This window comes from Saccostrea echinata, unplaced genomic scaffold (assembly GCF_033153115.1).
Source record: "Saccostrea echinata isolate AGI-Se365-2 ecotype Australia unplaced genomic scaffold, CSIRO_AGI_Sech_v1 ptg000051l, whole genome shotgun sequence".
Taxonomy (NCBI): Eukaryota; Metazoa; Mollusca; class Bivalvia; order Ostreida; family Ostreidae; genus Saccostrea; species Saccostrea echinata.
Genome location: NW_026889800.1, coordinates 8,506,414 through 8,521,484, shown reverse-complemented (window position 1 = coordinate 8,521,484; position 15,071 = coordinate 8,506,414). Strand labels below are relative to the sequence as shown.

Below are 15,071 nucleotides of genomic sequence, written 5' to 3'. Positions count from 1 at the left end.
GTAAATCAACTTTGATGGTTTTGACCCTTGTACATCCGGCCCCATGGACGTAAGAACTACAAAATTTCAAATTTATACTCCCCCTTTACTTATAGAATTGGTAAAATTTGGCTCAGCTGTTTCAGAAAAGAAGTTCAAAGACTTTTTTTGTATATTTCTATGCAATATTCTGAATCTCAATAATGACAAAGATTCAGTAATATTTTAAGGTGCTTTAAAGTAATTTTCTGATTCAGAACATTATTGTTGTGGTTTGTATGTGGAATGTTTATCAAGAAGTTTAAAAGGGAATTTACAGTGGCAGTGATTTTACCATGCAAATACTCAATGGTATACAGAACCTAATATCAATGTGGTTTCACCTGAATATTTTATCATTCAGAACACTGTGGCAAAATTAATTTATTCTGCTTTGAATCTGCTCTTCTTAAAGATCTCAATTTTGTATTGATCATATTTTTGTGTTTTATATACAAGCAAATTCAAGGAATTGTGGTTCCCCACTTTCGGTGTCTTTGTGGTTGGGATGCAATTATTTTATATGGCATATTGTAAGTGTCTTGTTTGTGTGTACTGTCTTATCTGTCCATCATACAAAAGAGATATAAATTTTTGAATTGATACAAGATTCTTCTCAAAACTCAGCATCAAACTTCAAGATCAATGTCATAAGGTCAAATATCATAAAACAACTCAAAAGGTCTTGTCACAAGTAATGTAAATGTGAAAAAAAATAAAAACTCTGTTTCTTCTGGAGGCCAAAGTTAAAATTTTTGTTAAGTAGGTAAACTTCTGGGTAAAGGTCACAAGTCAAAAATTATTACCAATGTATACAAAAAATAAAAAAGACTGTAGGTTAAACTTTTAAGGTCAAGAGGTCAAAAACCAAAATACATGTACATTTGGGTCTTTAAATACAGGTTTTTATATACAGGTAATGCACATGTCAAATATAAAAATAATCTCTCATTCAAAAGTTATCAGCATGCAATTTTAAATTTTTGAAAATAAGGTCTAACTACAAGGTAAAAGTAATGGGTTTAAAATCAGTCTTGCCACAGGTAATGCATTTGTCAAATATGAATGCCCTATCTTCTCTCCTTCATAAGTTAGTATATACATGTAAAATACATGTAAATTAAAGAACACATAATAATTAGAGTTCAAGATCTACCTGAATCTCAAGTTAGTATGATTGTTCATATCAAGGAAAATCATTGCAAAATAATATAAAATGTCAATGTTATTCCTCAGTTATAAAACACTTTATATAAATTATGTAGTGGTTCACAATACTCCACATCTGTTGTAAAGTATTTTTGGATTTTACTAAAATACGCATACTTAAATTAACCATGATCATATTTTACCTTTCTCAGTGCTTCTTGTCCACTAATTCAAGTTCATGATAATTAATACATGATTTAGACAAATATAGAACTTTGTCTCCAAGTGTGCTAATTCATGATTGCCCTTAAATCAGTTGATGAGGAAGATTCTGCAATTTTTTGGGGTGCTTTACTTAAACAATAAAATGCTTTCTTTGTTTGTTAGGCCAAAAAAAAATAATAGTCTTGTTTCCTGCTACCAGCCTGAAAAAAATAGGGTAGGTAGGTAGGAAAATTATTTTATTTTATATTTTTATTTTATTTTTTTCCGACAGCATTTTTTGGATATGAACTAATATAAGATCAAATTAAAAATGTCACAGGTCAGTATTGTCTTTTAAAAAATAAATTTCATGTCTTTTTATGCACAACTCAAGTTGTATTTTATAAAAGTCCATATTTAAAACAAGAATTTCATGAAATGCTTGTTTTGTGTTAACACGAAAACCGATTACTATGACAGAATGATGATATTCCGAAAATTCCCGATTTTTTTTCTTCAAAACTTAAAAAAAACTTTAGGGTCGGGGCAAAAAAATAGGGTAGGTCGGGTAGCAGGAAACAAGACTATTATTTTTTTTGGCCTTAGTAGGGAATTAACATTACAGTCATTGCAGAAAAAAATAACCTGCATAATTGATTCTGAAATAACTGCAACTGTTAGATCCCTACTATCACACAAAGATAAACATTTTATTGTTTATATTCATAGGTCTATATAAATAATCAAACAGAGTAGGTTGTATGTTAAATATGGTATTATTGATATGTTTCATTGATTAAAAAGCATGCTGCTTAAGATTTCATAGAGGTAACCTGGAAGTAGTGTTAACTGATTTATAAATGATTTGTGGTCTTCAAAAGAAATAAAGGAGAGAATATTCAGTGAATGTAAATATATAGAGATCATCAACATTCCCATAATTAACATTTGGATGATGGCACATTGAGAACCTATAAGAGTAATGGTTTCACATTTATTACAAATATTTTGTTACTCTTGTCAGAACAAGCTTAGGCAGGAATTTCCCCACACAATATGAATAAATTTTGTCATTTAAAATATTATGTGAAAGCATAAAATGCTTTTGTCTTGCAAAAATAAAATTAAAATATAAATAGTTTACAGTATGCTGCATACTGCAGACACACATTTTTTTCCATGTGGGATTAATTCACGCTACGTATGCTGTCATCAATTTTCCGAGGAAATTTGACATAGTTAAAACATACAATGGCAATACAAGAAATTCACATAATTTTTCTACCCACGGATTGAACAGAAATTGCGATTCCATGGAATTATGACTAAATGGAAAAAAGTACATTTACAGTAAATGTTATATTTGACAGTAACACAATGGCATTCCAAATATCCACTGGAAAACCATTTCCACAAACTTAAGGTAAAATCAATTCTAAACGCAGATATGAGCAGTCTTAATGGAAATTCCTCAACTTAAAAATCCCGACCAATCCCCTCCTCAGGAAAGAAGTAGCAAGCTCAGTAATAAATCCAATTAAACAGCACAGAGAATGATCGGTGTCTTATCATGGTAAATTTCATCCATTCAATTTTGCTCTATTTTTATTGTACATTCCTAGAGATTTTTATTAATTAAAAAAAAATACTAGTATTGCATTAGCCAATCAATTAAAAGCTGCTTTAGTTGTAAAACTTTTTTGATCTTCATGATCATCAAAGGAATACAATCCACTATAAATACTAAAATCTTTTGGAATTTTGTGTAATTTTCTACCCACATATTGAACAGAAATTGTGAAAATGAACTAAATAAACTCAGTATATACACCTTTATATAATACGATTTTCTGAAAGTCCAAAAAACATTTTTTATTAGTGTACAGAGTGTCCTTAAGAAAGTAATTTAATGTGCCTGCATCAATTTTACCCTGTCCTGTAAGACTGACCCTTTATTTTGGTATGAAAATGTTATATGATTACATCAAATTTTAACAAATCTTTTCTGTATCTGTATTTCCATCATCTTTTTTCTGTATAACTGATGCCCTTACAATCCCTATATTCTACTGTAAACAAAACATGGTGAGAAAAAAATGGCAGCATTAATGACATCACAAGCATTTAGATCTTGTTATCAAATCCTCAAAAGACATTAAACAGTCAGTCAACATTGATTTTTCAAATCAAGTAAACATTATAATATATAGTTTTAGTTTACTACCACACACGCTGAATCTTTATAAAGCTGTATTTATACTACCAATGTTTCAAACAAAGATCATTGAAAATGGAGGACGATAATAGAGAGTTAATGAATGTTGACTACATCATTCCTTGTCAGAAACACAAGGACTTTCTGTCAACCATTAACAGGATTAAAAATCCATCATCTTTTCTCACTGAGACAGCCAATCTGCGAGTAACTACGTATTGTTCTAGAGATCTTGTAGTGGGGGTGTTTTATATCTGTAACCACAGAAAAAGTGGGAGGAGGGGGAGGGTGTTTTCTGTTGCTAACCACAGATAGTGGGAGGTGCTGGGGGGATTAGGTTTTTCATTATATTTCTCATTTATAATCTTAAAACATAACTGAACTACAGTATAGTTTAAAGTCCTCTTTTATCTTACTACTATAGTCATCTTTTATCTTACTGCTTTAGCCATCTTTTATCTCACTGCAATAGTCATCTTTTATCTCACTGCTATAGTCATCTTTTATCTCACTGCTATAGTCATCTTTTATTATACTTCTGTTAAAATGTTTCCTATATAAAGTTAAGAAGGTAAAATAACTATCTTTTATAGTCTGGAAATTTCCACGCAAAGCAAAGCTATACCCCTGGGTATAGTTTTTGCTACCCACCCCTCGGAAAATTTTCATACAATTTTTGACGCCAATTTTATTTCCTGCGATAAATCTATACACTGATGAGGTCATCTTTACTTCAGGAGCATTGTGACGTCATCGGAATTTCAGCTTATTCTTGCAGTGTTATCTTACTTCAAATTACTTCCTCAAAAGTTTTATAATTATTCTTTTGACGTTTTCATGTTTTGTCTACAACCCTTAGAAATTATAATATACATCAGTATAATAAACCGCTTATCCACTGGTTGTAAGTGGGATAGCTCTTCATCAAACCCTTGACAGGAACTATTCCCCTCGGACAAGCCCTCGGGGAAAAGTTTCTGTCGCGGGTTTGATAAAAGAGCTATCCCACTCACAGCCAGTGGATAAGTGTATATTATCACAGTGCTATAATCATCTTTTATCTCACTGCTATAGTCATCTTTTATTTCACTGCTATAGTCATCTTTTATCTCACTGCTCTAGTCATCTTTTATCTTACAGCTACATGTATAATAGTCATCTTTTATCACACTGCTATAGTCATCTTTTATCTCAATGCTATAGTCATCTTTTATGTCACTGCTATAGTCATCTTTTATCTTACTGCTACAGTCATCTTTTACCTTACTGCTACATGTATAATAGTAATCTTTTATCACACTGCTATAATCATCTTTTATCTCACTGCTATAGTCATCTTTTATTTCACAACTATAGTCAACTTTTATCTTACTGCTAAATCTGACTGCTATAGTCATCTTTTATCTCATTACTATAGTCATCTTTTATCACACTGCTATAATCATGTTTTATCTCACTGCTATAGTCATCTTTTATCTTACTGCTACAGTCATCTTTTACCTTACTGCTACAGTCATCTTTTATCTTACTGCTACATGTATAATAGTAATCTTTTATCACACTGCTATAGTCATCTTTTATCTTACTGCTCTAGTCATCTTTTATCTAACTGCTACAGTCATCTTTTATCTTACTGCTACATGTATAATAGTCATCTTTTATCACACTGCTATAGTCATCTTTTATCTTACTGCTACATGTATAATAGTCATCTTTTATCACACTGCTATAATCATCTTTTATCTTACTGTTATACTCATCTTTTATCTCACTGCTATAGTCATCTTTTATCTTACTGCTATAGTCATCTTTTATCTTACTGCTACATGTATAATAGTCATCTTTTATCACACTGCTATAGTCATCTTTTATCTTACTGCTCTAGTCATCTTTTATCTTACTGCTACAGTCATCTTTTATCTTACTGCTACATGTATAATAGTAATCTTTTATCACACTGCTATAGTCATCTTTTATCTTACTGCTCTAGTCATCTTTTATCTAACTGCTACAGTCATCTTTTATCTTACTGCTACATGTATAATAGTCATCTTTTATCACACTGCTATAGTCATCTTTTATCTTACTGCTACATGTATAATAGTCATCTTTTATCACACTGCTATAATCATCTTTTATCTTACTGTTATACTCATCTTTTATCTCACTGCTATAGTCATCTTTTATCTTACTGCTATAGTCATCTTTTATCTTACTGCTACATGTATAATAGTCATCTTTTATCACACTGCTATAGTCATCTTTTATCTTACTGCTCTAGTCATCTTTTATCTTACTGCTACAGTCATCTTTTATCTTACTGCTACATGTATAATAGTCATCTTTTATCACACTGCTATAGCCATCTTTTATCTTACTGCTACATGTAATTGTATAATAGTCATCTTTTATCACACTGCTATACTCATCTTTTATCTTACTGTTATACTCATCTTTTATCTCACTGCTATAGTCATCTTTTATCTCACTGCTAGAGTCATTTTTTATCTTACTGCTATAGTCATTTTTTATCTCACTGCTATAATCATCTTTTATCTTACTGCTATAGTCTTCTATTTTCTCAATGCTATAGTCATCTTTTATCTTACTGCTATAGTCATCTTTTATCTTACTGCTATAGTCTAGTCATCTTTTATCTTACTGCTATAGTCATCTTTTATATTACTGCTATAGTAATCTTTTATCTCACTGTTATAGTCATCTTTTATCTCACTGCTTTAGTCATCTTTTATCTCACTGCTATGGTCATCTTTTATCTCACTTCTATGGTCATCTTTAATCTTACTGCTACAGTCATCTTTTATCTTACTGCTACATGTATACTAGTCATCTTTTATCACACTGCTATAGTCCTCTTTTATTTCACTGACATATTCATCTTTTATCCTACTGCTATAGTCATCTTTTATCTTACTGTTATACTCATCTTTTATTTCACTGCTATAGTCATCTTTTATCTCACTGATATAGTCATCTTTTATCTCACTGCTATAGTCATCTTTTATCTTACTGTTATACTCATCTTTTATCTCACTGCTATAGTCATCTTTTATCTCACTGCTATAGTCTTCTTTTATCTCACTGCTATAGTCATTTTTTATCTCACTGCTATAGTCATTTTTTATCTCACTGATATAGTCATCTTTTATCTCACTGCTACAGTCATCTTTTATCTTACTGTTATAGTCATCTTTTATCTCACTGCTATAATCCTCTTTTGGAAGCTAGTAAAATGCATATCACTGATACCAATATAAATGTAGATTAGAAAAAATGTCAAAAGAATATGCTTTGAATGCAGTATATGGGTTGACATCTGAAGTATACATTTTGATATACTGGTATATGTCTCTCATATTAAAAGTAAACATGATATCTTTATCACATTTCAGAACATTCTCAAGTAACCTGATAATGTTCTGACAATTTATAACCTATTCTTCTATTCAGCTTCCCATTTTGAATTTTTTTTTCACACGTTCTAAGACAGTGTTTATACACACATATGGACAATGCTTGATCTATTAGGAATATTTTTGTAAATAAATAAATGCAGCAGGCAGGGTTGTCCCTAAGAACTGAAGTAGACGGGGACATTAAAAAAGTAGAAGGGGGTTTGTGGTTTCTCCCTTAACAGAAGATTGAGGGGGAATACCAAAATAACTGGGGAATTATGTAATTATAGGCAGGGAAATTCCCCGGTCCCCGGGTCTTAGGGACAACCCTGAGCAGGTGAAAAGACTCATTCAATGGATAGTTGGTTAATTACCAATTACATGTATAATGTATCAATCAGACCATTTTAAAGTATTAATCTACCAAATGGACAACACAAACATATATCCCAGCTTCATTTTTTTTTTACAGTTGTCAGAAATGAAAAAGTAAATTGCCTTTTGCACTGACTACATGTATATCTATCCAACCTGAGTATACAGTTCCTAAACATTACCCACAGTAGAAATTTATAAACCTTATTTTTCCAGACATCTGATACTTACTTCTCTTCTGTGAGGAAGCCTGCAGTATGGCCGTTACAAGATCCGAGTTGTGTTGGAGTTTAGCGACCCTCCGATCTCGCCTCTTCAGTTGCCGGACTAATCGAGATGACACAAAGTTAATCCGATGTTGTAATTCCTCTACTGTCTTCTTCAACTGATCAACACCTACAAAAGGTTTGAAATCATATAATTTTCTATATGTACTTATACTTTATGTGTTTTAACTGAGAAATACCTTTAAAAATTCTACCATTTTCTGCAAGTAGTAAATGCACCTAATTATAGACATACATGTATAATTCAAAAGTAAAGAAATAAAAACTAGCAGTTATGTCATAACATGAACAAAAGAGTACGCCTAAAAGCTTACACTGAAACTCTTCTGCACTGCTACAATTGAACAATAACTGCAGATCTTTTCATAAGTTATAAAAGTAAATGTAAATGTGACAAATTGTTTATAAGTTTTAATAGTCAGCCCTCTTGACTGAAAATAACACTGCTAACTTCGAAACCAATACTTGCTCAGTACCATGATAGAGTCTGCTTCAATCAGCTGATTCTGGTCTCTTAGAGAAAGAAAGATAACTCTAACCAGTGATCATGAAAATCGACTCTAAATTCTTTTCATCTCTCAACTTCATATAATCGTTTTAAGTAAATATTTAAAATATTTTCTCACTCATTATTTAATTCTTAGTGTAAGCTTCGTTTTCTAAACAAACAATGGATACATGATTTTTTACTTGTAGGGGACTAATAATCATAGTACGTGTAATAGCAGCTAGTATTGTAAAAATATGTCGAATGAAATTCTGATCATCAATTACTTTAGTTTTAGTAGACTTACTACAATAACAAATTAATATCAGCAATATTTTCCAAATGACATAATTATACAGGTATTAACCTCGTGACTGAGAAGTATAGAGTGTGACTTAAGTTGATATAAATTAACACAGAATATAACCTAAGCTGTAGTTGTAAAACCCTGCCAGTCTGATGTATTTACATTCACTGCTATGCTGTTTCTAACAGATGTTGCAATGTTTTATTAAGTTTTATTAGTTTGCAATGCAATAAACTGTCAAAAGAAATCAATATGTCCTTAATATTAGAGCATCTTGTATGTTTCCCCTTTCTCTATCCTTAACCATTTGAAGATTTTTATTTTTTTAAAATTTCATAATCAAACAAGTTTTCACATTTTTTTAGATGATTATAAATTTTTCACCTATATAGTAAATATGGCATAACATTTAAACATATTTTTTTAGAAGACATCTATTGCCTTTAACTCTCTTCACTCAATTTACAAATCAGAATAAAATTTTTACAATCCCCCAGTTCAACTTGTTCAAGTTCAACCATCCTGCTGAAAACCATTCCCATCACAAAAAAAGATAATTTCCCATTGAACATGTTGTATAATTATGAATGAATTGACTTAAACCTATTATTATGTAAATAAGATGGATAAAATTGATAGAAGTATGGAAATTCAATAGAAAACATAATATAGCACACGAATTCAGTGGTACACTGAGACTAAAGTATATGTTAACATGTCCAGAAGTTTTATATGTCAACAAGAGTTATAAATATCTCACACAGGGCTTCAGAAATGACAGGTAATACTTAATGACTTATATGAAAGTCCACTGATATACAGGTACATTAAAATCAACAACTGTGTACAGTAATTGGTGTGTAAATTAATAATACAACACCGATAAAATCTGGACATTAACAGCTAGGGGTTCTACGAGTTGAATTTGGACCAGAAATCGTCACATTAGGGATTGATCTAAATCTCAGCTTGGGGCTAACATCACCTGACGTAGAGTGGCCAGTGTACTTCCTCTAATAACAAACTCAAGTAAATATCAACAATATAGACCTAATCCACTTTCCATTTTGGAAAAAATAGACCATCAGAAATATTTGCCTTCAGCAAATGGAGTTGATGATGATGCAGAATACAGAACAGTCTCTTTTTCAAGATTAATTTGCATACATGTATTTAAATGTTTCTATTGAACAGGTATAATCAATTTAAGGCATTTAAGGCATTCAATATTATATACAAGTGACTGAAAAATGAAGATTGCACATTGTATTTAGTATAACCATATAACATCTATTTTGACAATTGTATATTCTGGTATGAATTAGCTAGCTAGATTATACAATTTATTAAGACTTGGTTAACCTGTAGGCACTTTTAATAAGCTGATATATTTTTTAAAAAGTGCATATTTCTGTAGAATTTATGAAATTATACATTTACATGCAATTGCAGTTCACAAATAAAGAAATAATAATATTATCCATCTCCATGGGTTCAAGGAAAGGTCATCAGATGGTACTAGTAACTAGAGTGTTTTTATGACCAAACCAGTCAATTTATTTCAATTTAATTTAAAGGGAAATGAGCTGTGAAAAATGACCTTGAAAAATCAAACTTAAATCACAGTCAGAGGGTTTACATGTTCTGCCTCCAGCAGGTTCAGCTCCAATTTCTGTATTTCTTGTTTAAAATTATCTTGTTTATTTGGTTTTCCTTCAAACAGGATAAATGCAAAAATAACATTCTCAAAGGATTAAACAAAGATCCTACAGCAATATGGGGAAATATTCTGATAATGTATTAAACGCACGTATAAATTGAAGTGTATCTGAAAAATTTTATCTTGTTTGGAAAATCCAGAAGCATTATTTTGGTGAAAATGAAACTGCCTGCTTTCAAAAACAAATTTAATACAGTCAAACCTCCTTATCTTGAATTTGATGGGACCGCGAGAAAACTTCGAGGTATCAGAGGATTTGAGATATCGAGGGTAAAATACTTAAAAATTAAGGGGTTGGGACTTTCAAATCACTTCAACATATCCAAGGTATTCGAGATATAAGTGTTTGAGATATTGAAGTTCAACTGTACATGTACAACTAGTAGACAAAACTTTATACAAACAACACATAGACTGAAATTATAAAATAGATATTGAAATTAGTGTAAATTGCAAAATAAATTCATTAAAATACATAACAGATGTTTATAAGAGAAAGAGAGATAGTGACTTGTGAGGATGTCTGAAAAAAAGGTGTACTTTGTGTTTGTAGAACAGAAGGGAGGATCCGAGAGGAGTGTTTGTTGTCATTCTCCAGTTGAAAAGAATTCCTTCGCCAGTGATACACCTCCGACGTGCTGGAACATTCAGTAAAGGTGTCGCTCTCAAAACTGTCATGTCGCCCATCGTGCCAACGATCATATATCTCAAAGAGAAGATCATCCACAATGGATGTTTTGCGGTCTTGGTATGATAAATCAGTTACCAATCCAAATGAAGAGGACATTTCAAATTGCATTTGAAGATGCTCCCCACTTTCTAAAGAGAAAATAAAACAATTTTGTAATCATGGTAATGTTTGCAAAGGAATAAAACTCTATCTGTATATATTTACATGTGCTTGTTCAATTTTGAGGATGTCAATTCTTTCACCTGCTAAAAATACATTAGCACAATCACAGAGTAAAAGTAGATGTTTCTAGTAGCATAACACAGCATATCCATCTGGGTAGCGACAAACTACATGTAATTGATGAACATTTTACTATAACATAAAATGTGATTGTTAAGACACAATTTAAAATCTGCAGTGCCCAGTAAGAATCAATACATAAAAAATTAAAAAGCTTAATGTACAAAATTTCAACATCACCATTACGTCCGAGTTGCACAATACATTGTACATAATGTACTCATATGCAAAATGAACATCATTGTTCTTGCTAATGGAGTTTATAAATGATTTTACATTTTATCATGCTGGAATCTATATATGACAATAAAGACTAATCAACTCACAATATTGGCTAGTATTTCCTTTCAAAGTCATTTTTTTTTTCATATCAATAAGATCAACATGGAAACTAAATGCATGTTGACCACACTATTGTGACCTCACTAGTTTTCAGATAAAACAGAAGTGTCATAAATAATTTTAAACCACTGTCACTGTCTGATATATAATTTGCATGATCATTTCATTAAATTTAAAACACATGACTGCACACTGAAATCAGAAATAATCAACGTCCACTGAGTTAAAACTAAAGACACTTTGCAATGAAATGAACACCACACAGCTGTGGCAGTAAATAGGGTCAGTTCATTTATCTAAGCTGTGTTTTCAGTAACACTGCCACGGGCTATGAATACATTTAATATATTTGCAAGTTCAACATCACTACCACTGCATCTGTCAATAACGACCATCAACTCATTATGAAATGAATCAGCGTAGAAACATTTACTTTACTGTCTCAGTACATACCTTGATTTTCTAGTGCATTGCATTTTTACCTATTCCCGTGCAACAAATTATGATTTAATTTATCGGATAAGTTCATTCGTTGTATATTCCAAATTTCACGCTTCTTGCAGACTTGTTGGCAAAACATTGAAGAGTTCGCTGATTTTCTTACCTCCAATGATAAAGAGTTTTGTTTCACTTTTAATGGCGCGAATATTTGAAAACCCAAAGAAAATTCGATATCTAGTACACAGATACCTGATCTTTCATCAGTAAGTAGCAATCAAAGCTCTAGAACGAAAAAGTCCCATCCCTCTCTATATAAACACACATATTTCATAACAATAACTAAGTATCATATATGGTCAAATCAATATGTCATTAAATATAACACATTTTTTTAGTCTTAGCTTCAAAATTAAACACAACGCAGAACCAATTTTTTTTAACAATAGAAAAAACATGTGCATATATTCATAACCTTAAATTGATTGCATTTTTTTTATTTTATAATTTTTTTTTTTAAAAATGTTCCATGCTCCTGAAACCACGTCCCTGGGTGTACTTTTAACTAATCAAGAACTAATCTATAAGATATCCATATCACAGGAGATATTATCATAAAGTGTACTGCAAAAATATACTTTTCTTTCTTGGTTTTGCATAGGGTAAACTGATCGTAAGTCGAACATGACCGCGAGTCGAACGCATTTTAAACCTCACCTACACCTTTTGATAAACAATAAATAGTAGGCAACTCTTGATTATTTGTCTTCTTTTTTATCCATTTAATCAATTAGAGTTATCTTTTCTAATTCGAACTCTTCTGTAAATAGTTGTAGGTGCCGGGAAATTTGAAGGTGATTTCTCCAAATGTTCTGTCGTAAATGAATTAGCCATGTTGTTTCAAAGCTCCAAACATTTTCCAAATAAGCTAATCAATACTTTAAAAGACAGATTTATACCAATCAATATTTTTAAAAGCTGTGTTTATATGATTTTGGATACATAATTCGCAAAAAAATTAACCAAAGCTCATTGAATTAATATCGAAAAATGATATGGAGTCGAAGACCGAAAATGATCGCAAGTCGATCGGTGTTCGACACTAGAAACAACGATAAAAATACCGCAATTTATACAAGAGAGAATAAAAGCTTTATAAGGTTTATAAAAATTATAATATTATAGAAGAAAATGAATCAAACTCTTTCCATTAAAAAAACAAAACAAAACAAAAACAACAACAAAAAAACAAACAAACAAAAACAAACGAATGAACAAACAAACAAACCTGTGGCACCAGTACTTTAATTATTCCATGATTCAGATCACAATTTACTTGATCATTTTAACTGTAAACATCTAGTCGTAATATAGCAAATTTATATGTAGGCTATCTATTTTGGCAATTACGTCTAAAAACAAGTTTTAAACTTTGTGCAAAAATCCTTTTGCTGGGGAAAGGAGTTTTCTTTTCTTTTTATCAACAAATTTGTGAGTTGGATTTTTTTTTTAATGTAGTGCCCCCTCCCCTCTCTCTGGAAAAAAAATTCCTGGGTCTGCGCCTGCCAATGTTTTCAGTGCTCTCCAGAGCCCAATACATGTGGGTTCTTAATGCTTTATCCATTTACCACGACAGTTAAAAGACAAACAAAGATGAATATTTAATTAAGAAGATCTGACGCTCCGCAAGCACGAAGTATATTTTCGAACATATTTTACTGTAAACCCCTCCCCTAATTTTTTGCAGCACGGTAAAATCGCCCCGTTTTATGTAGCCAAAAAGCTTATTGTTGAAACAGTTGGACCCCCCCCCCCCCAACCGCATAAAATTTTCGAGATTGGATAATTACTTCTTTGTTTTTGCTGGCTCATGGCGCAGTCTACACAACAATTTTTTTCAACGCATGCCCGTCGGGCATCTCATCTACTACTTTTACCAAGTTTACATGCCCTACTCAAAATTTAACTTCATGAAATAAAAAAAAAATGCTGTCTTTACAGTGTATGAACCATTGTTTATACAAGAATGGACCAACAACCAAAAATTTCCAAGAATGAAAAATATTCTTTCGGGTGGTCAAGAACATAAACTTTTTATTGCTGGAATGCATTTCCGAAAATTTTGCAATGTATAGTAGTTTATCATTACGGAAAAACCTGCATGCAGTTTTTAACATACTGAATTTGGATTCCATGTGAAAATCCTACAGTGTAATTACAGTTTGTGTACACAATGTGGCATGATTATCTCGTGCATTTCAACAACAGTAGAAAGACGACAGGGATTAGTTAGTTACGCTTCATTGCATATGACACCTGTGAAATTGATTTCAAATGTGTATGCACTTCTTTGGTCAACTTATTTAGTATATATACTCCTCTGTTTTAATGATACTGTTACATTAGGTAATAAAAAATAAATTTCACCTATTTACTTGACTACTGACGGCATATTTATTTGGTACATTAAATACATTTATAAACGGCTGTTAAAAAATTAAAAGAGGTCAGTGAATCTACAATAAATAATAAATCTACCGAAATGTGATAATCATTGCTATTTTTGAAGAAATCTGAATTTAATAAACGAGTATTGAACAATTGAACATGTTGAAAAAGGGGGGGGGGGGGTAACGATAACTTCTGACGTAAATGTAATTTCTTTTTATTTTATTTACCGAGGTATTTTACTAAACTACTATTCAAATTTTCACACAAAAAAATCAAGAAATGCCAATTAGAAACAAAAAGGGAAAAGGATGTGTCATGGAATAAAATACCGTACACACTTTAATATCAGAAACGAAAGTATAGATTGCAATCCACTGTGTAAAATATTTTTACATAAAAGTCAGTCTACAATGGAGAAAACATTACACATGCCCAGCGGGCACGTGAATCTTCATTTCTTACATGCCCGCCCGCAATTTTACCAGGTCCCGGGCATCGGACTCCCGGGTTATTTCGAAGATTGATGGCGGGTGTGACTGGTCAACTTACTTCTCCTAGGCATCTGATCCCACCTCTGGAATTTCCGGGGGTTCGTGTTTTATATCCTTTTCACAGATTTGTATTGTCTGTAGATTTTCTTGAGATCGATTCCGTTCCCTATCTTCACCTTTTTCTGGTAGGTTGTCTTG

The 15,071-nt window shown here is 31.6% G+C and overlaps 1 protein-coding gene across 1 annotated transcript in view; it reads right to left on the bottom strand.

The window, feature by feature from the left end:
* LOC133203604 (TBC1 domain family member 30-like) overlaps positions 1-12,053 on the bottom strand; it is a 34,895-nt gene extending 22,842 nt beyond the window's left edge. The window contains exons 1-3 of the mRNA XM_061339373.1: positions 11,947-12,053; positions 10,719-10,997; positions 7,609-7,773 (exon numbers count right to left, since the gene is read on the bottom strand). Of these exons, the coding sequence (XP_061195357.1) occupies positions 7,609-7,773; positions 10,719-10,977 (424 nt within the window). The 5' untranslated portion in view covers positions 10,978-10,997; positions 11,947-12,053. The remainder of the gene's footprint in view (positions 1-7,608; positions 7,774-10,718; positions 10,998-11,946) is intronic.
* Between the last annotated feature and the right edge of the window lie 3,018 nt (positions 12,054-15,071).